Source organism: Anser cygnoides, chromosome 9 (genome assembly GCF_040182565.1).
Source record: "Anser cygnoides isolate HZ-2024a breed goose chromosome 9, Taihu_goose_T2T_genome, whole genome shotgun sequence".
NCBI lineage: Eukaryota > Metazoa > Chordata > Aves > Anseriformes > Anatidae > Anser > Anser cygnoides.
Window position 1 is genome coordinate 11686264 of NC_089881.1, and position 22093 is coordinate 11708356.

The window sequence follows — 22093 nt, forward strand, 5'->3', positions numbered from 1 at the left end:
AGACAGGCGTAGCTGCCTCCTACCCATTCCCTGAGACACATGGGCACAGGCGAAGGGAAAACACACAGCGCCTGCGTCCTCCCCACCAGCAGCAGGAGGCACCCGGGGAGCCTGGTCCTGCCAAGCGGCGTCATGCAGCCCGGACCAGCGGCCCTCATGGTGCACCTCACAGCCACCTTCTCCACCCCCACCACTGCCCCAGGTGCCTTCAGTGGCCAAACAGGAGAAGCACATGGTCCTGCCGTCCAGGCTCAGGTTCCCCTGCTCACACAAGGGGGCTGTGGCCTTGGTGATGGTGTGCGGGATGCCGGAGTGAGCTTGAAGGGGAAGGATGGGGAGGAAAAGCTGCTGAAGAGGGAGGAGACCCTGAGGGAAGGACTGCCTGTGGACCTCCACCATGGGGGGACAGCCTCCCAAGCTCTCCTTTGCCTTGTGCTGTCCCCCAGCCACTGGGGAGGTGACCCAGCGACACTTTTTCCACCGGTTCTGGGAAGGACAACGGGCTTCCAAGCAGGGATGCCCTGGTCAGCTCGGCACAGCGCAGTCCCAGCGCGGTGGGGCCAGGGATCACTGGCTCGGGAGAACGCGGGAGCCAGCCTGAAGCAGAGCTGAGCAGGACGAGCTCCACGCCATGCACACACAACCTGCTCTGCACGGCTCTCCCCACGGCACAGACCCGAAGACCGTGGCACTACAGGGGTCCAGCACTCATGGCCAAACCACCGGCTTCATTGGTAAATAAGACAAGCGTGCAAGACGGGAAAAGAAGGGCCAAAGATTGACCCCAAAAGAGGCTGGAAGCGGCACAGGATGGGCCAGAACAGAGCATCGGCAGCCAGGGGCAAGACCAAGGAGAGCAGCGGGGCTGCGAGCATGGGTTCCAGGCTGGCTGCGTAAACTCGCTGCTCACGGAGCCCGGTCGCTCCCTGGGGGCAGGCGCTGGAGAGCAGGGCACCAGGGGGAAGGCGCCCAGGGAGGGGCCACCGGACGCAGGCACACAAGCCAGGCCCCGCGTGTTTGCTCTCCCAGTCTCCGTGCTGACCCGACGGCGAGCACCCGCTGTTCCTCAGCCAAGGATCCAGCTCACCATGCTGAAGTTCAGAAGGTACCTGACCATGTAAGTGGAATTTTATCTTCTAATCACAGTGCTGTTTCCTTAAGTACGAGTTGCACTCTACCCAGCGGTCGTGTCCTTGCAGATCCCTCTGTGGAGGTTGAAGTGATGATGGGAATGTGCAGAGCAGCGCTTCTGCTCTGCATAAATGCAGGGAGGTTTGGGGCAGTGGAGCTCTTTCTTCCTGAGGCTCTGAGCACAGCATTTCTCCCGCGTGGAGAACAGCATCTTCTGTTAGGCCTGATGCTGCAAAGGAAGAGCAGCAGCAGCAACCTCAGTGAGGCAAGAAGGATGCTGATCCCTCCTGCTTTGTCCTGGGCAAGGGCTCAGCACTCTCAGCTCTGCACACTCACCCGTGGAGCAGACGTGGAGCAGAAACGTGGCTCTGTGCCAGCCTTGTACGCGGCAAAACCAATGAATGCAGCCGGTGCCAGGTGCACTCTTCCAGAGGCTCTGTTTTGGAGAGGATGGATGAGGGGCAGCAAAGGACAAGGCTGGACTTGGCCACAGTACCCACGGGTCGTTCTTGTGCTGGGGGAGAGCATTTCGGGGCAGAACAGCCCTACCCCATGTGTCTACAGAACCTGGGGCATTGCAGCCCTGCTTCTGCACGCCGAGCTGCGGCAGGGGGCTTGGGGAGGGCTTTCACCTCTTTTGATGGTAGTGTGGGCACCGGCACAGGCAGGCAGTAGGTAAAGGAGGGGGCTCCACACACTGCTCAGAGGGCCTGGGCTATCACTCGTGTGTATTGATTCTCTGTGCAACACTACCCGCTACCCGGAGCATATCTGACCGCAGCAAATCAATGAAGCCGCTTTCCGCCGGTGAGCTCACCCGAGACTTGTCTGCGGCACCGCTTCCAAGCACCCATCCCCAGCCAGGAAACACAACTAGGGGGCTCTCCCCCAACAAATAAATAACCTACAGACCATTTTTTGATGAAATCCGTTGCACCAGCGTGGTAGGATTCAGCTGCTGTGGCTCTGCCACTGAGAACTGAACCCAGCTGCATCCAGCTTTGCACCCTGCTGAATCACTTCTGGAGAGGGCACCATGCGGTCCCTGAACCATGAGGGTTGCACATCCAGCCCCCAACTTCCCAGGCCTTGGTCACAAGTATTTAACATGGTCCCAAGGCACTGGCACCCCTGATCTCATCCTGTCACATTGAACCAAGAAGAGAGAAGGCTGTGAAGGACGTACCCATGGAAAGCAGAGGAGCCTTTTGAAGGTCCAACCACGAATGGTCCAACTGCTGCAGCCCTCAAAGGCTTCTCACTCTGCGTGGGCTATTTTGTCCTAGTTTTGCTGCCACCAGTGCAACTTCTGGCATTCTTCAGTGCCAACTTCAGTGCCGCCACAGCTCCTCCTTCTTCCCTGCATGCTCCTCGATCCGTGTGTGTCCCACCAGAGCCAGCCTGGAGGATGGGCTCTGGCTTTGTGCAAGCGCGATCAGAGCCAACCAGCTTGTACATGGAGGACCAGCTGCCCAGCCAACACACGGTCCTCTCCCAGGAGGCAGCAGGCTCAGAGCAAAGGGACCCAGATCTTCCAGGGACCAGCAGACAACCACCAAAAGTACTGTTGTAACAATCAAACTACAGTTAGTCATAACACTGCATTTTTCTGGAATGAATCCAGTTTTCAACAGCAAGCCCAAATTCCTCACCAGTACCAATGGATGCACGTGACCACTACAAATACCATGCGTCCATGCCATTACCAGCTCCTCGAGTAGGAACGATGCCCAGCATACTTCTTCCAGGTGGCAGGACTGCCCAAAGCAAGGGATTTCTTCCCAATATCCCCTGCCCACCCCTCCCTGGGAGGCTGCAAGCAGGTGCCTAGGGCTTGCAGGCCAGGTTCCCCCCACAGAGGGGTCCGCAATGGAGGATTTAACCAGATTCCTGGTAAGAACCAGTCCCCATTACGCAGCAATGTGTGCCCAGCTAGTAATCACCAGAAGCCAAAGGCAAGCTAAACCCTTTTCCAGCCACCATAGCCCCCAGCTGCTCCGCTCTGTGGGACAGCTGGTTCCTGCAACAGGGTCCCTTCATTTTTTTAGCAGGGCTGACTTAAGAAGCCAGGGTTTCTTGTCTTTGCTTATAGAGAGCACCCAGATATCTCCCAGACATGTGGGGCAGGATGAACGCAAGTGGTGCCCACTCCTGCTGCCGAAGCCGGTGGCAGGGCCGTGCCACAAGGCGTCCCCGAACAGCCGGGCGACTCTGCAGTTATCGCTGTTTATCTTTGGGTGCGATATCTGGGTCCCGACTGGAAATTTCCACCAGGCTCCACTGCTCAAGCACAGCTGCTGAGGTTCATTGGTTATCGCTCCTCCAGCACCTCTTCCACCCACAGAAAAGTGACCTTGCCTTAAAAAAGATAAAAGAAGACTAATTTCTGGTGGGAGTCATGCTCGTTGTGGAAGTCTCAAGGCCTCTTCCCTCTCTGCCTTGTGCCCCGCGCATTTCTTTTACCCATGCAATGCAGTGAACGGTCTGAAATGTCTTCTTCCTTGCAGGAAACTGAAGGCAATATACAGGTGCCAGCCAGGTCGGCTCTGGGTCTCCTTCAGCCTCCTCATCCTTCTCCTGGTCTCATTTCAAGTCGTGGAGAAGCTGCAGCCTTCCAGGTATGTCCCCGGCAGGATGACAAACCTGCACCTCATCCTCTGGCCCTTCACTGGCAGTCGATACAGGCCCAAAGCCGCCCTCCTCAACACCACCCACCAGCATCCTCCTCAGAAACTCGGGAAATTTGGGAGGGAGATGTCCCCACTGGGGCTACCCCATCCAACCCCTGCACCCTGCTCAGATCTCCGTCAAACCAGGCTGCTCTGAGCTCTGACCAGGCTGGCCTCAAACCCCTCCCAGGATGGAGATGGCAGAGGCCAGCAATCACCACCCCAACCCGGCTGTGCTCCAGGGATGCTGTTGCCCAGGCAGACGCCGGCTCCTGCTCAGCCTCTCCCTGCCCAGAGCCTTGCAGCCTTTCCAGCAGAGCTGCTCCCCAGTCTTCACTGTGCTGGGGCTCATCCCTCCTGGGGCAGGACCAGGCCTTCGTCCTCGCTGCATCTCATGGGGTTCCTGTTGGTCTGTTCCTCCAGCCCACCCTGGTCCCCCAGCAGCCCTTCAGCATCTTCCCAGTCTGGGGACACCCACCAGCTCCTCTTCATCTCCTCTTCATCTCCTCCAGGCCCCATGCCCTACTCTCTTCTCGCCTTCCCTTGCTTTGCTCCTTTCCTTCAGCAGCGCAGGGGCATTATTGCACTGCCATTATCCTACACCCACCCTGACCTGGCAGTGTGGCAGCGCCAAGCGGCCAAGACCTGCACCCAGCAGCAGTGCCACCTCCCAAATAAGACAGAGCAGCAGGTTGTTTTCCCCAGCTGGGCACAGGAGCACACACTGTGCCCCCAACACGGGCCCTGCACCTCTCGCTGCCAGCTCACCTCCTCCCTCTTACAGAAACTGCCCATGCGAGCTGGAGCGCGCCCTGCAGCAGACCACAGACCACGGCCAGGAGGGCCCCAGGAGGGCCCTCCACGCCCCTGGCCTGCCGAGGAAGGAGGATCGCCCTCACAGGCAGAGGAAGGCCATGCTGGAACCCACTTCCACTAAGAACATGCAAGACGTTTTCCAGATGCACTTGTACTTGGGGCAGGTGACGCCGCAGGAGAGCACTCTGGACAGACAAGAAGGGCACTGGACGTGGCAGCCTGCGGAGAGCAGCAAGAAGATGAAAGCCTACTTCTCACCCGCAAGGCTGAAAACGCACCTCCCCAGCCCCAGAAAAGCAGCCAGAGGGGGAACATCCCCAGGTCTTTCTGGGAGTCCCTCAACAGCTCCAGGAGATGCTGTTGATGGTGATGGCAGCAGCAAAGGAGTTATCTTTGCCAATGGCGTCATCGCAGAGGAGCACGAGGGAACAACGTCACCCCAGACATCGCAAGTGACATTGCAGAGCCAGCCTCAGCCTCAGTCCTTGGGTTTCCCTGGCCAACTGTGGGAAAGCGCACTTAAGCACACCGTGCTAAGTTCATCTCAAGTCCTGCAGGCAGATGACTTTTACAGGACAGACCTGGAGAGAGGATTGCTCCCCAGCTGGACAGAAGTCTCCACAGATAATGAGATAGCCCTCGGGGGCATCCCACAGGTGGATGGAGTCTTCTCTCAGGAGGAGATGTGCGAACCCAAGACCAACATTGTCTTCCTGAAAGTCCACAAGAGTGCCAGCAGCACCGTCATGAACATCCTCTTCCGCTTCGGTGAGATGCACAACCTCTCCTTCGCCTTCCCCCTGAAGGGTGGCCACCAGCTCTTCTACCCGCAGCACTTCATGGCGAGGTTCGTGCAGGGCTTCTCCCCAGGGAAGCCTCCCCACTTCAACATCCTCTGCCACCACATGCGCTTCCTGCAGCCAGAGGTAAGGGGCAGAGCCTCCGTGCCTTGGGAGAGGGAGCGGGGTGGGACACCAGTAAAGCACAAAAGTGTTCAGAGACGAAGATAAAGAGAGAGGGGAGATTGCCCCCTGGGGCCCTGCATGTTACGTGCATCTCCTGAAAGCTTCTGTATACAGGTTTGGTGAATCATTGTGCTGTGAACTGGGTCCAAGCCAGGGGACAGCGCCTGCAGCAGACAACTGTCCTCTCATTCTTGTCTGGTGGGTCCCCAGAGGACATCTTGCTCCCTGGCCAGGACCAGCCGCAGGAGGACAACAGCTCAGGCCAGCCATGCCCAGCATCCTCCCTCCTGGACGCCAGGTGTGGATGCAGGGGAAAGGCAAGGAGACAGGACCGCGATGTACCTCGGCCCCAGCCAGACGGACCAGCAGCTGCGTGGGCACTCATGTACCTTTCCTGGGGCTCCCCACAGGGCTGATGGAGGAGCTGCACCGAGACCTCCCTCAGTGCCCCCTCAGCTCTATCCTGAGCGAGTGTTCCTGCTTTTCCCGCACAGGACTGTGAACAAGCAGGTCCCTTCGCTCTGCCCCACTTTTAAACCTCCTTTCCCCCCTCTGCAGGTGCAGAAAGTGGTGCCCAGCACGGCCGTCTACTTCTCCATCCTGAGGAACCCTGTGCAGCTCATGGAGTCTTCCTTCGTGTACTATAAGGGCACATCGGCGTTCTCCCGCGCCCGCAGCCTGGAGGAGTTCCTCAGCCAGCCCTACCGCTACTACAACCCCACAGCCAGCGACAGCCACTACGCCAGGAACCTCATGACCTTCGACTTTGGCTTCAACCCTGATGGAGAGGTCTCAGCCAAGCGGGTGCACCTCATGCTGAAGGCCATCGAAGCGTCCTTCGACTTGCTCCTCATCTCCGAGTACTTTGACGAGTCCATGGTGCTGCTGAAGGAGACGCTGTGCTGGGACCTGGACAGCGTTGTGTCCTTCCCGCTCAACAGCAGGGACAGCAGCACCAGGTCCCCGCTCTCGGGAGCCATTGTGGAGAAGATAAAGGACTGGAACAAGCTGGACTGGGAAATCTACATCCACTTCAACAGGACCTTCTGGGAAAGGATCGACCGAGACATCGGAAGGGAGCGCATGCAGCGGGAGGTGAAGGTGCTTCGGGAAAGGCAGGCGGAGCTGGCCAAGACCTGCCTGCAAGGGATGGGCAGCGTGGGCCCTAAGGACATCAAGGACTCTTCCCTGCGGCCGCTGCAGCATGGCAATGCCAAAATCCTGGGCTATAACCTCAAGCAGGGCTTGGACAAGGAGACAGAAGCCATGTGCCGGCGGCTGGTGACCCCAGAGCTTCAGTACAGCAGCGCTCTCTACAAGAAGCAGTTTCCCCAGAAGCCCTCCCAGAAGCCCCCCCAGCTCGTCCCCTCTCAGCGGGGCATGCAGCAGGGCAGCATCCTGCGGCACAGGCTGGAGGGCACCCGAAACTGAGCCACCTTGCCCCCTTTCCAGGCCTTGTTCTCCAGTTCCCTTCACTGAGGACGGCTGGGTGCTCGCGCCCTGGGCCTCTGGGACTGCTCCTGCCCCGTGGTCAGCCTAGGTGGGATGAGACCTGCTGGAGGCCCTGGCCACCTCCATGCAGGCAGGACCATGCAAAAACCTGCTGCTGTGGAGCAGAACCCACGGCAGTGGGTCCCAGGGCCTGTCCCCGACTCTCCTGGGGTTGGTCCTGGAGGTGGCAGTGCAGGGGACGGAGGAGGATGCCCAGAGGCTGCAGCTCAGCTCAGCACTTGGCTGACGCAGCCCAGCTCCCTGTCCCATGATGCTTGGCCCAGCAGGTGAAGCCACAGGGTGGGTGCCAGGGGCACTCGTCCCGTCTCACCAGTGCTGCTCGGCAGGAATTCGATGCCAGCATCCATGTGAAAGCACCACAAGGAGCCCCGTCGCCGCCCCGCAGAGCGGGGAGGCAAAGCGTGGGCTGCAGCCGGAGCTGGTGCGGGGCCAAGCTGTAAATCAGTGCTGCCGAGCTTGATTTACAGCTCGGGAACGCTTCTGTCTGTCCAGCTGCAGCTCTCCTCCATTACGCCTCAATGCTACTGTGCTGGAAAAAGAGCCTCTTAATTAAAAACAACAATGTTCACCGCCACTCCTGTTAAATTCACCTTAATTACATCACTCTGCCCAGTCACTGATCTCCCCCAGCAGCCCAACAAATAGACACCTCCTTGGGAAAAAACAAAACAAAAAACAAACCAAAGCAGCTTTTTTTTTTCCCCTCCGACCCTGTGGTTACACATCCCCATCGGATGCTGCACTTGCTCAGTGCCTTTATAGGGTTGGCACCCTGCCCTGGGGCTCGCACTGGTACCGCGGTGCCAGGCTGCGGGTGCACGAGCATCTCTGCTCTAGACATCCCAGCCCACTGCTTTGAGTGGCTGTGGGAATGCTCCGTGCACTGCCCGGGGGGAGGAAGTATAGGAATTAGTTGTGGGGTAGTCAGCCTTATATTTCATACCCTACATTTAGCCTCAAATCAGAGAATCAATTTGGGTAAACAGAGATCACCCTCACCCCTCAGATCCTCCTCCGAGCCTTGGTGGCTTTGCTCTGGGCTCTGAAATAACCCCAGAGTCAAATGGTATTTCTCGTCTTGGCCAAAACAGAGAAACTTTGCAAATTAAACAAGGAGGCCCCATTTCCAGCATGATTTCCAAACCAAAAGAGGTTGAGAAAAAAAGAAAAAAAAACTGGCCAAGGATCTGAGCTTCCCAAACCCAACTGGCCAGGGACACGGAGCCTTGAAGGTTTTGGTTCCCATCAGGAGGGGAGGGGACACCACAAGTCCGGGTACCAAACTGGCATCTGTCACTGTCACTGCAGTCGGGCACCGCTTCCTTACTCACCATTTGCATCTCAGACAAATTAGGCAGGATCCAGGCAGGCTCTGAAAAGCCACAGTGCTCAGCTCGGAGCAGGTCAGGAGCGTCGTGCCCACAGAGTCCCAGCACAGCTGACCATTTGCTGCAAGACGCAGGGATTGATAGCACCAACTTTGGGGACGGGGTGGGATGGTCTCAGCCCCCAGCAGTCACATCCAGCCCAGCACAGAAGGAAATTCCCCCCAGAACACACACAGACAAGCAGATTTCTTTCATTTCCACTCAGTCAGCTGCGCTCTGGCAGGAAGGACAGCACTCACCTCAACGCCAATCACGTTTATTTTATGTCACAACGCCTCATTTCCTTAGGGGTATTTCACATAAGCCACGGAGAGCGGCCCAGGGCTGGGTCCGGTGGGGGGGTCCACATGCACCCCCCCACCCCAGCGCGTAGCGGTGCCACGTCTGCTGACCACGGGCACCCTGTGCGCCCCTATTGCCACCCTACGGCTCCCCAGTGGTGCACGCAGCACTGGCCAAGCAGAGAGGCTGCCCTGCGGGCAGCGCTGTGAACTTCAGAGCTTGGAACCGTTTTAAACCCTTCTCCCTGAACCGTGCAACCTGGGGACCTCCGTTTAACTCAAAGGATGACGAGCTTTACCGATACCTTCCTCCTCATCCCAAGTTTCCAAGGCTTGAAACATGGTTACTGGTTTACACTGTTTTTATGGCTGTGGGAGACATAGATGGATTATTTCAAGTGATGCATGATGCAACAACCTGGAAGCTGCTCAAGCACGCCCGCGTAATGGTCCCTAGTTTCCGTAAGCTTCCTATGTACACAAGACAACCAGCAATTTACACAGATACATGAGTTTCCCCCCCCGGGGACAGCACTGCAGGCTTGGGTGTGCAAAATCCTCGGTGCTAGGAGTCCGCCTCCCAGCAGCGGGGCTGCACGGGCTCAGGCATGAGGCGCAGGGTCGCTCTTCTCGCCTTTCCCCTTCCGCCGCTCTTCTCCACCCTCCGTGTGTGCCAGCCTTGCCTTGGGTATCTTGTATTTGCTCTTCTGGCCGTAAAGCAGGTTTCTTTGGAAGAGTCTTGGGATGTTGCCTTGGTGCAGCAAGAGGGCAGCGAGCATCCCTGAAACGAGAGCACACACCCGCTCGGTGTGCCCCATACGGGGAGCCTCTCCACCCTGCCCAGCGCTGAGCAGTGGTTTTCAGGCCCTCGCCACAACTTTTCCCATCACCAAAAGGCAGCTCAGTGCCAAAGTCCCCAGTGACAGCACCCAGAAAGCCCTGGCTTTACTACTTTAAGGAGAACTTAACCGTTGCATCCTCACCGCATGCACGTCCTCGCCATGCGAGGCTTGTTTTGACCCGAAAGGGTGGTAAGCCAAGCCAGCGGTCATCTGTCCCACTTGAACTTCAGCCCTTTGCCGGGAGGAGTTGGGGTTGCACCCAGCATTGCTGCCTTTCGGGGGATGCAGAGAAATGCCCACTGCCCCCAGCACATCTCACCTGCGAGGGGCCCCAGCCAGTACACCTGGACGTAGTCCTGCAGGCTGCTCCCTGCGCAGGCGAAGGTGGTGGCCACGGCCAGGGCAGGGTTGAAGAAAGCCCCTGTGGTCATCACGGCTGCATGGGGAGGAAAGCAGGGCCATCATCAGCCTCAGTCATCTCCTAGGGACAGGAACCTACGCCTGCAGCCTCATCCCTCAAAATCAGGGCACCCTGCTAAGTCCCGCACGCATCGCCCCAGGCTTTGCAAGAAGAGCTCGGTGAAAGACCAAAGGGACACTCGAGGACCACGCTGCTGCTCCCCACACAAACATCAACATTTCACCCACTGCTTAGGTGCCCTAAACTGCTGTCCTCACACCAAAATGAACCCCTCCCCAAAATAAGTAGAAAACAAGCCTTCTGCCAGTCGTCCTCTCTCAACTCAAGCCCTAGAGGAGGGAAAAGGGATTGTTCTTCCCTCTCAAAGGGTGTTGTAGAGAAACCAGGGGTGCTGCTCACCTGCATAGGTCAGGAAGGTGACGGTGGCTGCCAGGGCAGGCACCCGGTACGCCGCGCGGCTCCGCCGCAACCTGAGAAGCACAAGGTGGAAGAGGAAAGAGCAGGCACCCTCCACGAAGGCCCCGTGGTAGAGCGAGGTGCGGATGGAGGAGCTGCACTCGGATGCGATCAGGTTCTGGATGAGGTGGAGCTGGGTCAGCTCCCAGGACCAGTAGAGCTTGGTGATGGCCCAGCCTGTCCCCACGCCCACACCCTGGGCCAGCAGCTTGGCAGCAGTGGCTTTGGGGCCGGATTCGAGGAGCAGGAACTCCTGGAGAGAGACAGTGGGGTTGGCAGACGCTCCATCCAAGGAGGCGGCGTGAACCATGAAGAGGAGAAAGAGCAGTGTGAAGACTACATCAGGGCCAAAGCCGCCACCCCACGGGCCAATCTCTAGCAGCATCCTCAGCTCCAGGCAGCTCGAGCAGAGCTGCAGCGACCCAGTCAGCTCTCCAGCAAGGCAGCAGTACGCCCCAGGAGACAGCAGCCTCTTGGAAAGCCGCCTGAGCATCTCGCACGTGCTGACAACCAGGAGAAAAAAGGCGATGGAAACGTTCAGGCCAGCCATAGTGACAGCCCCCCGAGGGAGAAACTGAGCCACGCGGCTTTTGGCCTCCAGGAAGGAGCAGGGAAAGCTTCTGCACCTCTGTTTTATAACGCCGTGCGAAAGCAAACGTGGCACAGCCCAACAGGCACCTGCCCGGTGGCCAGGGAGTCCTTGGGAAACACCACACGTGCAGCCCCTGGGAGCTGCAGGAAGCATGGGAACGAGCTCTTCCAAGAGGAAGAAAAAGCCCTCGTTGCCCTCCTACCGCGAGACCTGCACACACGAGCTGCCCCCCGCACATTTCGCCCACCTCCCTGTAATGCCACTGCGCGAAGATCGCTTCAAAGCCCTGCCTCTCGCTCCGGCACCCGGCTCTGCCACGCGTTCACCCAGCGCCTGGGACGCTGCCCCGCACCGTGGCCCAGGACTACAGGGCCTTGAGGGCAGTCTGGGGGTGCTGTACACCCCCCGCTCCTGCCTCAGTCCTTCTTCCAGGCTGTTTTTTAGGGTTGCTTCTGAAAATGAGAAAACAGAATAAAACCTTATTTATTCCCCGACTCCCTACTTTTAGCTGAGAACTGGAGCGCAGCTGACTCCATCGTTTCCCTGCACCTCTTTCTAAGGGAGGCTTTACCCTTTCCCAGCACTTTGCCCACGCTCAGAAATAACCCAGAGGCACAGCAAAATCAATCTTTAGCCAGCACAAAAGCCTGGCTTGCACACACTTCCCCATCGTTGTCCCCAGCAACACCTCTCCTTGCTCGCTGCCGGCACTAACCGCGCACTTGCCTGCAGGTGGCATTTCACTGACGGTGACATTTCATCCCCTCCTGCTGGTCACACACACAGGAGGGACTGAACCTCTCCCACCTCCACTGGCAGTGACAGAATTGCTGTCACCCTACAGAGGGAACAGCAGCTCTGTGAGACAGGAGCGTGCACTTCCAAGGCACCGGAGCTGCCCCTTAGAGCCCCCACCGCAGCAGAAAGTTTTGGGAAAGGCACAGCAGGGCATTTTGGAGATGTTGGAGGTGGTCATGGGCAAACTCAGCCTCTCCTCCCATAGCAGGGCTCTTTGGTCTGCGTTCCCCTCGTCGTTTCCTTCCCCAGGTGCCCACCCAAGGGTGGTTCAGGAGGGCAGCACAGGGCACTTGCTTTGGAAACCTTGGAAAGCATGAGAAGGGAGAGACCCTGCTGCGAACAGCCTGTCCAAGCCCTTCCCAGCAAAACTGCCCTGATTTGGCTAGCCTGCCTCAAAACGCATCACCATTTCACATTTTTTAACCCATTTCAGAAGACAGGACAAGTGTGCACCTTTATCCTCAAAATGAGCAAACCACCTTGCCCAAATACAGGAAGATGAAACAAGCTTTAAGACTCAAACTTCCTATTTTTGGCTCAGTGAAAAGTCAGCACAGACAGCAGCAGAGATCTCACCCAGATCAACAAAAAACCCTCTCATCCTAAAACATTTCTAGCTGCTGTTACAAGAGAAAGCTGCCACACATTGAGGCCTAAAAATCAAGCACATTCTTGCCCCCTTCCTCCAGAAAGCTCTGGCATGGAAAACATTGCAACAGCCGTGGTAAAACTGGAAAATATCCAAACATCTCTTCCTTCCTTCCTGCAGGAAGGATTTTCCCCTTCTCCTTTTCAAGCATTTAAAGAGTTGTGCTTAGAAGCGACAGCTCAGAGGTCTTCCAAACCTATTTCCCATCCGCTGCCTGCAATTACGGCCACGGCATATCCTGCAATTGTGTGACACAACCCGGGCTTGAGAAAGGGGCTGGAGGCAGTTGCTTATGAATCTGATTAGCGGGTCAAGTGATGACAATGACAGATACGCAAGCAGCTGGCTTCCTATCTCGTGCTAGTGCTGACAGCAGAACGGGGCGTGCTGCAAGCACTGGAGGGTGTCCAGTTCACTGCGAAGGAATAGAAGCCCCTTCAAGAGTTCATGCAGCTTGTGCAGCTTATTTTCCAGAAATACTACAAGAAGTCAGCTGCTACTGAAATTTCTGCCGGCTTTGCTAGGGATTTGAATGAGAAGAGCACATCAGAGGATTCAATACTGCAAGAGCCCACAGGCCGGGAAAAGCCCGTTAGCCTCCTTCTTCATTTCCCCAGGATGTTCCCCCCCAAAAAACAGCCCATGAGACGAGCAGAAGCTGTTTTCTTCCAAGCCTTGTCCAAATACATTTCCACCCACATTCCCTTTTTCCCCCACTTTACAAAAGCCACGTTTCCATGGCTGTGACATCAGCGTCTTTTCTAAACCAGATTTGTTGTCAGGGCAGTCAAGAACTACATCGCTCAAACACAGGTATTTTAAATCCTTATTTTAGACACGCAATCAGAAGCAGCCAGCATTTCCACAGTGAAGTAAAATAAACTCTCCTAACACGATGAAGAGTAGCAAAAAAAGCAAAGAGAAGGAGGCTGCTCCCCCCACCACCCCCAAACAGGTAGCAGCTACAGCTGCATACAGCTTCCTCAGGGTTATTTAAGGCGAGTTCACTGGGCAGGAAAGCCATTATCCAAACCCCATGAGCAGCCACCCCGTACCAGCTGCTGGGGCCAGGCAGCGCAAACCCACCGCTGGGCTCCCCACTCCTGCAGGCAGCCAGCCAAACGGGCTCAAGGAGAGCCAGGAATAATTTCACAAGAAGACCCGAATCCATGGAACATCCACTGGGAGGAAATAAATAAATAAATAAAAAGATGGATCACCCTCAGCTGTAGGAAACCTGACTTCAAGGGAGAAGTCGGTCCCTATAAGGCCCGTGCCCAGCACGGAGAAGAGCACCTGGAAAAGGGCCTCCGGGATGTGCCCTGCCACATCAGCACCCGCTCCTTTGATCCAGTTATACCAAGCCCGAGCCGTTACTTACAACCCATTCAGAAAGCACCAGAAACTTGAGTCTGTGCACCGAGACTTACCGTCTCTGTTCTTCCAGTCCCGTCTTCCTTTCTACTGACTCATCTCCAAGTCGCTTGGTAGTGCCAGAGGAATGTTTGAGGAAGCAGAAGCCTGGTGGCTTTTCAGCATCAAGCAATTTAACTTCCTAGTGGGCAAATCCCATTTATTTATATAGATCACCAGTCCCTCCAGGCTGTTTCGATGATCAGATCAATAGGTAAACAGGTTTTGAAATGACATTATGATGTGCTGGAAGACATCCTCCCTGCAAGATGCTGGCTGGTGGACAGGAGAGGGGAAAAGCAATACCACCACTGTGGAAAGGGAAAGCTGCATCACCGCTGCTCTCCCCCCTCACAACAGACTGCAGACAGAAAAATTACAGTCAGAAATTCACTGCGCTCACTTGTCTGCATTTTCCCTCAAAAAAAAAGTTTCCATTAATCTGGACTTCAAAGCAGGGGAAAAGAAAAAGATCTTAGAAAAACCTGCTTCCTCTGCACATCTGAGAGCAACGTCAAGAATTTAGTTGAGCTTAACACAGCCTCACGTACCTCTCTCCTACACGAGGGAGGAACGTAAGATACTGACAGGGCTGACCAATACAGCTATTTTTACTAAAAACAATCTTCACAGCAAAACACAAGCTTAAAAGAAAGGAAAAAACGCAGCTGTCCAAGTCACTGGGAGCAGGCATCTGCAGACAACTGCTGTGCTTGTACATGAGCCACAAGAATCACGCTGAAACCTACAGCAAAAACTAATTCAAAGTGACCCTTTTCAGCCACTCTTCATTTAACCAGTATGTTGCTGGCACAGTCCAAATAATTGTGCTCAGCTCTGCAATTTAATTCACTGCAACCGATCTGCAGCCCTGAAAGTGAGAAGTCATTTCCCCCAACTTCGCAGCAAGACTGTGTGGCTTTAACTTGATGCACAATATTTAAAAGTGCCTGATCTTTAACAAACTGATCAAAAAAAGATGGCGGTGGATTTTTTTTTTTTTGGCATAGGCCACCTATAAGCAAGTGCACAGCAAGTTCACACAAGACCTACTTGTGTTTACCAAGCAAGGACAAGCAACTCCCAACTTATACAAACCATACCTAAGCCAAAATCCTGCTCACCTTGAAGCAACACAAGTACCAGTATCCAGGTTCCCCTAAACACCTTCTCCCTCCTCTGGACAGCTTTTTCCCCCCATAAATGAAATGCAAACGTCACTTAAAAGCAGTGCTAGAGAACATCAGTTTAAATGCATAAAGGGTCAGTCATATATAAGACAAAGATGCTTCAACAAGTTAATTAACCTGAAGAGAGAGTGCTTTGTGCAAAGTGACATTCTTACATCTGGTTGAAAAGGCTTTTGAAGAAGAGTGGATTCTTCATTTCTTTTTGTCAGCAGTATGAGCAAGGCTTGTACAACATGCAAAAAAAAGGGGAGATGATTTTCCAGTAACACACGGGAAAGGCACAACCTGAGTCTTTGACATTCACAACCAAGCCAGAAAATTCATCTGGATTTCACCTGAACCAACCTTAACCCCAAGGTAAATTCATTTTGGTATCCTTTCCTTTAACCGGACTGCAATGCTAACACGTCATGGCATTTTTGTAGTTCCGATGAAAAGCATGGGCAAGTCTCCACAGCCTGCCAATGGCCACCATCCATCTCACCCCAAATCCAAGGTTAGCTGCTGACACCCAGCTCCTGCGCTTGGCTTGATCAGTCAAAAGCTGATCAGCGGGGACGGTGCTGAAGCTGGAGTCACCTCTTCCCAACAGGCAGGACAGCTCGCTCCCCACACCGCCATGTCTATACATGCAGGATTCTGGACGATATTCACAGTCAAACAGTCCTGTCTGGAAAGGTTACTGCACCATCACATTGCCATGAGCGCAGCTTACTGGTCCACCAATCCCTCCCTCCCTAACAAAATGCTACCTTAAGGCGAGTGGATGGTGAAAGACACAACTGAGATGAACGAGGCTGGTCTTTGAGAGGCTGCTGCTTTGCTCCCTTCACAAAATAGCACAGGATCTCTCTATGATGATGGGTAAAAAGAGGGTGCTCCAGACGTGCTCTCCCCCATCGGTGCTCTGGAGTAACTGACTGTCAGCAGCATGCGGTGGCAAGGAAAGCTTGTGGTTATCACATGAGGTCGGTACAGAGACTGATGAGTAATCAAACTTGAAAAGAAACAGGATGGGCTAGTGCAGCATAAAATGATATCCATCGTAAAGCATTCACAAGAAGCTTAATGACAAAAATACATTTTGCTAATCTCATTAAGACATCTAAACATTTACTCTTGTCTCAGAAGGCATAAACTCATGACGGGGAAGGGGATGAAAAAAATGTTTTTTAGAAGTTTATTTCTAGCCCTGAAAGAACAGTTATTAAACAAAGTCAACAAATACAGTAGTTAATATTGCAGTAACAATTAAATAACATAATGGGATTAAATTACACAAAAGGCAACATTAAAATCTGAAGACAGTTAAAAAAAATAAAAAGAAAGCTTGCACCCACTTCCATTTCCACCGACAGTGTGAGGGACAGAGGGAAAACAGACCAAAGACACTTATTCAATGCCAGCTGAAAAGACCTTTAACAGTTTTTTTTTTTACTGCCCCCAGCCACCCCCACCCCCCTCTGACAAGGGAGCCCAGCATCTTGCAACTGCTCTGCCCGCACCTCCTGGGCCTCCCCGCGCCTGAGAGCAGGGGGAAGCCCACAGCGCACCTTGCTAACGCCCGGGCAGGTCAAAGTGCACATTCCCAGTGCCATGGTTGCTTTCAATGAGAAATCCAATTTATTCCATGATAACAAAAATCCCAGGAGTCAAACATTCCCTGCACACATGCATGCCAACCACGAGCTACCCAGCCCCGTACACCCAACCAATCACACCACAGGACATTACACTCCATATGTATTGCCTGCAGGCTGGATTAAAATCCAGTTCAGGATCTTATGCTGGCACCTAGGCGAGTGAGACACACGGGAATCCCACCACTTTCAGAAGCAATCCCTTCCTTTTCAGCATCTGCTCAAACTCCAGCTATTCGCTATTTGTCTACCCTAGACAAATCGAGCAGCAGCAAGTCTTAAAAATGCTTGTCTGCTCCCTCCAGGGAAAAAAATCTGGCTTTTTTTTTTTTTTTTTAATTTTGCAGACACACAGCTGACATCATTAGAGAAGCGATGCCCAACTCACTAAGACACAGAAGTACAGCATGGCAACCTCCTTGAAGCTTTCCTTCTCTGCCAGCTCAGTCGCTACCCAGCTCATCTCTGACCCCAGCTGCTGGCAGCAGGTGGCAAGAAACATCACCCTTTAACGACACCACTGCTGCGTGGGGCTGGGGAGATGTACACTTCGCAACTGCAGAGCTGAACACCGTTCTGGGTCACACAGCAAGCACTGAGATATGTTTTGTAAAACTCCTGGATTGGGCTAAGTCCTGTTTGCTAGGATGACTGTAAGCTTGGAAACCGTCTCCTAAGTACACTAAATGGGACAAATTTCATAATATAAGTTTAAGACCATTCTCATTCATCAATAAAAGTGAACTAATAAGTTAAAATTACTTATGATTTCATGTTTTTCTATTTAAAAAATTCTAAATTTATCACAAGTTATACTTATCTTACTGCCTAGTCTGTGCCATCAAAAAAAAAAAGAAAGAAAAAAAAGAAAAGCTCCCACCTTAACTCTAGCACAAGGAGTTTCACAAAGTCCATTGCCAGCAATGGACCGAGGGAATCATCAGTAAGACAGTTTTCTTTTCCTCAGCCAAGCCTCCTTGCTACTTCGTTTGATCAGGAAGCCAGACGCATTCAAACCAGGGGCGCTATCATTACAGTGTTACAGCGTCTGTGGCTTGCAAGACCTTTTGCCCGGGAAATGCATCTAGATTTATTTATTTGCCTGAAATGAGACACTATCTTGAATTTTAAACTGTAGCTATTCTCACACTTACAGCTAGAGGGATTTTGTCCTCTGATGTCGTAGCTAGCGTCATTTACTTGGGTGCCTACCACACAAGAGCAGAACACAAATTGAACCGTGCATGGCACTGCAGTTCCCTGCACAGTAAGGCATCTTGTTGGTACAAAGCCACTTCCTAGAAGCTGATGAGTTACACCAGGCATTTTGGGACCCTAGCCCTGCTTCCCCTCTCCCCTCAAAAGCACAGACAGGCTCAGCAGTTCTGGCTGGCTGCTCTCAGCTGGAAGTTAGTTTTGTCATACCTTGGCTACCAGTCCCCAACGCAGTTATTTCTATCATTATACGAACACTGACATTATCTGAAAACGACTTCTATCTTTTGCCAGCAACGTTTGTAAAAGTGTGCGTAAATTTTATTTAGGGTCCTCTGTCAATACCCAGCAAGCCTGTCTATCCCAGGTCCTGCCCACTGGGAAAGTGATAAAATCCCAGTAAAGTAATGGGTTATTCTTTCACAGAATCATTTGGCACATTGTAACTACAGTTAGTTCTTCATTAAACTGTTTGGGAAGTTGAAATGCATAGACTGCAGCGCCGAAAGTAGCCAGGGGACACAGACTCTTTTACACTTGCCCCATTAACACTCCAAGAAATCAACCACTGAAGTCACTCACTGTCCCTCAGGAGGAGGCACTTTTTCTTGCATTGGATGTTCGACTTCAGCCACTCTGGCTGGCGTGTTTTCAGTGAGGAAGGATCAGTGTGACACATCAAGTCTCTTCAGCCTCCAACCAGCCAGCCAAATGAGCCCCATCGATGTCTGAAGGCACTGTTCTCCCTTCTCAGCCTCCACCTTCTCAGAACAGTGCTTTGGCATTTCCAAGTGTTCATACTCTTCTGTTCGAACTATATTAAAAAAACATCCTGCGTCTTCAGTGTCCTCATATCTGATTACTTGTTTTGATTTCATTAATACAAATAGAGCACATACAAAACTGGAAAAAATAGCTCTAATACTTAAATTCTGACAACACCATAGGTTGATGCATTATTTGCTTGGGGAAAAAATTACAACATATACAAAAATGTATTTGATACAAAGAAGGGAAATGTAAAATAAAAAAGTCAAAGGCACCAGCATAACTTCCAAAGCTAAAGTCAGAGAACAGATACAATACGTGTTTTTGAACCACCCACCACACCAAGCAAAATATCCCTTAAGCGTCTGGCCAGCAAGTCTAATGGGAAAAAAAGAGCACACAGGAAGACAGCTGGAACTGTTTTCTTGCCCTGACTATAGTTGATCATTTGATCATAAATAAAGAATCTGACCCTTACCTACATATCCAAAAACTGACATCCAAAGACTTGACCAATCATGAGGTTTCTACAAAGAGGCCACATCTTTGATTAAAAGTCCACAGAGCACAGGCATACAAAAAACAGTTGAATACTTCTCTTCCCCCTCTCTCCATACTCGTCTTAAAAAGCAAAATACATCTCAACATATTATGATTTCTTAAGTAGACAAGTTGTTAATTCTACAGTACAGTGACAGCTAATCTGTAAAGGGAAGGAGGGGCAAGATGTACCTTCACATTTGTCACATTTGCCATGAATCTAGTTATATGGGAGCTTACTAGAGAGATTTAAAAGTAAACAGGTAGAGGGGAGGAAGAGGAGAATGCAAGAGATCAGCAGGTAAAATTAGTGCTGCTCTCTGAAAGCTTGAATCGGTCATTCAAGTATTGAAAGTACCCAGAAGGGTACAATGAACGGGAGCTGTTACAGCAAAGTCATTAAAACCCTTAAAACCCTGGGCACAGAAAGTGGCATCTCTGGGCTGTCTGGAGAAGAAGAAAAAAAAAAAAAGAAAAAACAGAAGGGCCAGTAATTCAGTCCTCAATTCCTTCTGAACCCCAGAAAGGGATCACTAGAGTCACCACAATTTATTCTGGGTGTCTTCTGGATGAGAGTTTCTTCCCTTTTGCAGATGTTTCCCACCCCCCCAGCAAATCTCCTCCCTCCCCCCAGAAGTGTAACAATTTCATATATTATAAAGATTTGTAAAAAACAAACAAAAAGATGGAGGCCGTGACAATAATGTTAGCGGTTACTCTTCATTGCTTCTTTGGCTGCCAGGATCAGTGGCGTCAAGCTAGACAGAGGTTTGGCCAGTTTCAAAAAGGGATGCTGCCAGGAAGAGAGAAACAGTAAATTAGTAAAAGACCATTTAAAAAGCCTGTATAAGCCACACAGCACTTTTCCATAAAAATATAGCAGCATAAACACCATCAATGCACAGCTCCTGAAGGGACAGATCCAAAGAATGCAACAGTTCATAGCACCCTTAGCCTGCTAATCATTCCTTCTCTTCCCAAAAGAGCCTCAGCCTTTCTTTTTCCAGTAATTCACCACAAAGAGGTTCCCCGGTCAAATGCCTTCCCTCAGTCCTATTGTGCTCACTTCAATGGCTCTCTTACAGTAAATTCAAAAATTACTGGATAATTTAGCAGTGGCAGAATAATGGCACAGACTACTGTCAAAAAGACTAAGTACAATCTTTGATGACTGTGGTTCCTCCCATATTACTTTCCCCTGGAGTCCTCAGGGGAAAACACAAAACAGAAGAGGGTGTCAAGTCTACCTTACCATTTATCAGAGGCTTACCTTACAAGTGGCCTCTGTGTATCAGGCTGTGATAGAAGCTGACTCTTACCTGTAACAATTCTTTGGCTGATCCTCTTTTCTCAACATCCATCTCCAAACATCGGTTTAAGAAATCCCGGAATATTGGGGATAGTTTCTCGGGATTCTGCAGCTCTGGTGTGCCATTAGTTGCTATCAAATACAAAGCCTGCAAAACGAGGAATATCGTATAATCAAGCCAAGTCTTTAAAAGATGTCATACTGACTCGCCTAGAGGCGATTACTTAGTCTAGACGAGAAAAGGTTCTGCAGTCTACTTTGCCTCCCCCTGATGAGATGAAGAATTTTAAGAATGCCAGTTATAGGTAGTTGCGACCTATTCTTGCTAGTAGCAAAATAACATTCAAAATCTTTTGGCAACAGATACTTAAGAGATACATCTACATACCTTGGCAAAGAAAATATTAGACTGACACAAACAGCATTTTTCAGAACCTAATGGATTTACCTTCCCTAAACTAGCACAGAAGACTGAATGCAAAGTCTACTGTTTCAGTTTACAAGCTGGTACAATTGCTGTGCTTCACTTGTCTTCTGAACAGAAGAACTGCTGAGTGCACATTTAAGACAGCTGTCATTCTTCTGGGAGGAATTTTCTTGCACCACTGAAGCCTGTCATCTTTTGGGGTTGTTTTCTTTTTAACGTAAATGCTATCAAGAATCACACTGAGTCCATTAAAATATTCACATGGTAAACACCCACAAACAGTTCTAGCCATGTCTGGACTTCTTACCCTCAGGGGGTTTTCATTGAGGTACGGGGGTTCTCCTTCTACCATCTCAATAGCCATGATGCCCAGAGACCAGATATCCACTTTAGGGCCGTAGGCTTTCCGTGTGACCACTTCAGGAGCCATCCAGTAAGGAGTTCCAACCATAGTGCTGCGTTTGCTCTGCTCTGGGGTGATCTGAGCACAGAAACCAAAGTCGGCTGTAGGATAATAGAATTTGAAAAGAAGTTAAATCAGTGGATCCCATGTAAGCGGACTTCCTAGAAGACTTCTCTATTACTACACATATATTATACTCCTCCACACTTGAGGGGCTTGGGAGGGAGAGGGGACTTTTCTTTCTTCCCCACCACATTCTCCATATTACGAACTTGAGTGTGCAAAATGGGTATAAAACCTTAAGGTGTTTAAGCAGGGCAGACTTTTGTTGAATGAAGGTAAAGCTTTTTGTCCACTGGAGTAGGGACATAAGTATTATCCTGCTGAAGAATGGTATTTTGCCCAGTCCTTCCTTCAATATTCCTAGACTGGTAGCAGCCAAAACAAGAAATCAAGCAGAACACCAAAGGCAACTCTTCTGTGCACAGCAAATATGTTATACAGCCTGAACAAAGAAACATGAATCTACAAACCATAGCTTCTGCCCTGCTAAACAGATTTTAATTCTGCAGCTATTGAGTTCAGCATTTCACAGCAATTTGGCCATCAAATACAGGTACTACAGCTGACAGAGACATAGAAACAAGGCTACCCCACTCAGCAGAAGG

The 22093-nt window shown here is 51.8% G+C and overlaps 3 protein-coding genes across 3 annotated transcripts in view; 1 reads left to right on the plus strand and 2 right to left on the minus strand.

Annotated features, from left to right (window-relative positions):
- Positions 1 to 304: 304 nt before the first annotated feature.
- LOC106039144 (galactose-3-O-sulfotransferase 2-like) lies at positions 305 to 7248 on the plus strand. Its single transcript, XM_067002525.1, has 4 exons — positions 305 to 312; positions 3639 to 3749; positions 4585 to 5542; positions 6140 to 7248. The coding sequence occupies exons 1-4, from the start codon at positions 305 to 307 to the stop codon at positions 7010 to 7012; spliced, it is 1950 nt and encodes a 649-aa protein (XP_066858626.1). The 3' UTR covers positions 7013 to 7248.
- Positions 7249 to 8129: 881 nt separating this feature from the next.
- On the minus strand, positions 8130 to 14925 carry LOC106039191 (aquaporin-12-like). Its single transcript, XM_013186103.3, has 3 exons — positions 10425 to 14925; positions 9924 to 10040; positions 8130 to 9543 (listed from the first exon to the last, which is right to left on the minus strand). The coding sequence occupies exons 1-3, from the start codon at positions 11224 to 11226 to the stop codon at positions 9365 to 9367; spliced, it is 1098 nt and encodes a 365-aa protein (XP_013041557.3). The 5' UTR covers positions 11227 to 14925; the 3' UTR covers positions 8130 to 9364.
- Positions 14926 to 16289: 1364 nt separating this feature from the next.
- PAK2 (p21 (RAC1) activated kinase 2) overlaps positions 16290 to 22093 on the minus strand; it is a 45246-nt gene continuing 39442 nt past the window's right edge. The window contains exons 13-15 of the mRNA XM_048077158.2: positions 21330 to 21526; positions 20606 to 20743; positions 16290 to 20079 (exon numbers count right to left, since the gene is read on the minus strand). Of these exons, the coding sequence (XP_047933115.1) occupies positions 19993 to 20079; positions 20606 to 20743; positions 21330 to 21526 (422 nt within the window). The 3' untranslated portion in view covers positions 16290 to 19992. The remainder of the gene's footprint in view (positions 20080 to 20605; positions 20744 to 21329; positions 21527 to 22093) is intronic.

What these genes read in the sequence shown, in the direction of transcription:
- LOC106039191 (XM_013186103.3), bottom strand. Translation starts at nt 11,226, where the DNA reads ATGCTTCCTGCAGCTCCCAGGGGCTGCACGTGTGGTGTTTCCCAAGGA. An exon ending in CACCTTCCTGACCTATGCAG is followed by an intron (nt 10,041 to 10,424) that starts GTGAGCAGCACC and finishes CTCCCCATGCAG; the next exon opens with CCGTGATGACCACAGGGGCT. An exon ending in CTGGCTGGGGCCCCTCGCAG is followed by an intron (nt 9,544 to 9,923) that starts GTGAGATGTGCT and finishes CTCTCGTTTCAG; the next exon opens with GGATGCTCGCTGCCCTCTTG.
- LOC106039144 (XM_067002525.1), top strand. An exon ending in GAGAAGCTGCAGCCTTCCAG is followed by an intron (nt 3,750 to 4,584) that starts GTATGTCCCCGG and finishes TCCCTCTTACAG; the next exon opens with AAACTGCCCATGCGAGCTGG. An exon ending in TGCGCTTCCTGCAGCCAGAG is followed by an intron (nt 5,543 to 6,139) that starts GTAAGGGGCAGA and finishes CCCCCTCTGCAG; the next exon opens with GTGCAGAAAGTGGTGCCCAG.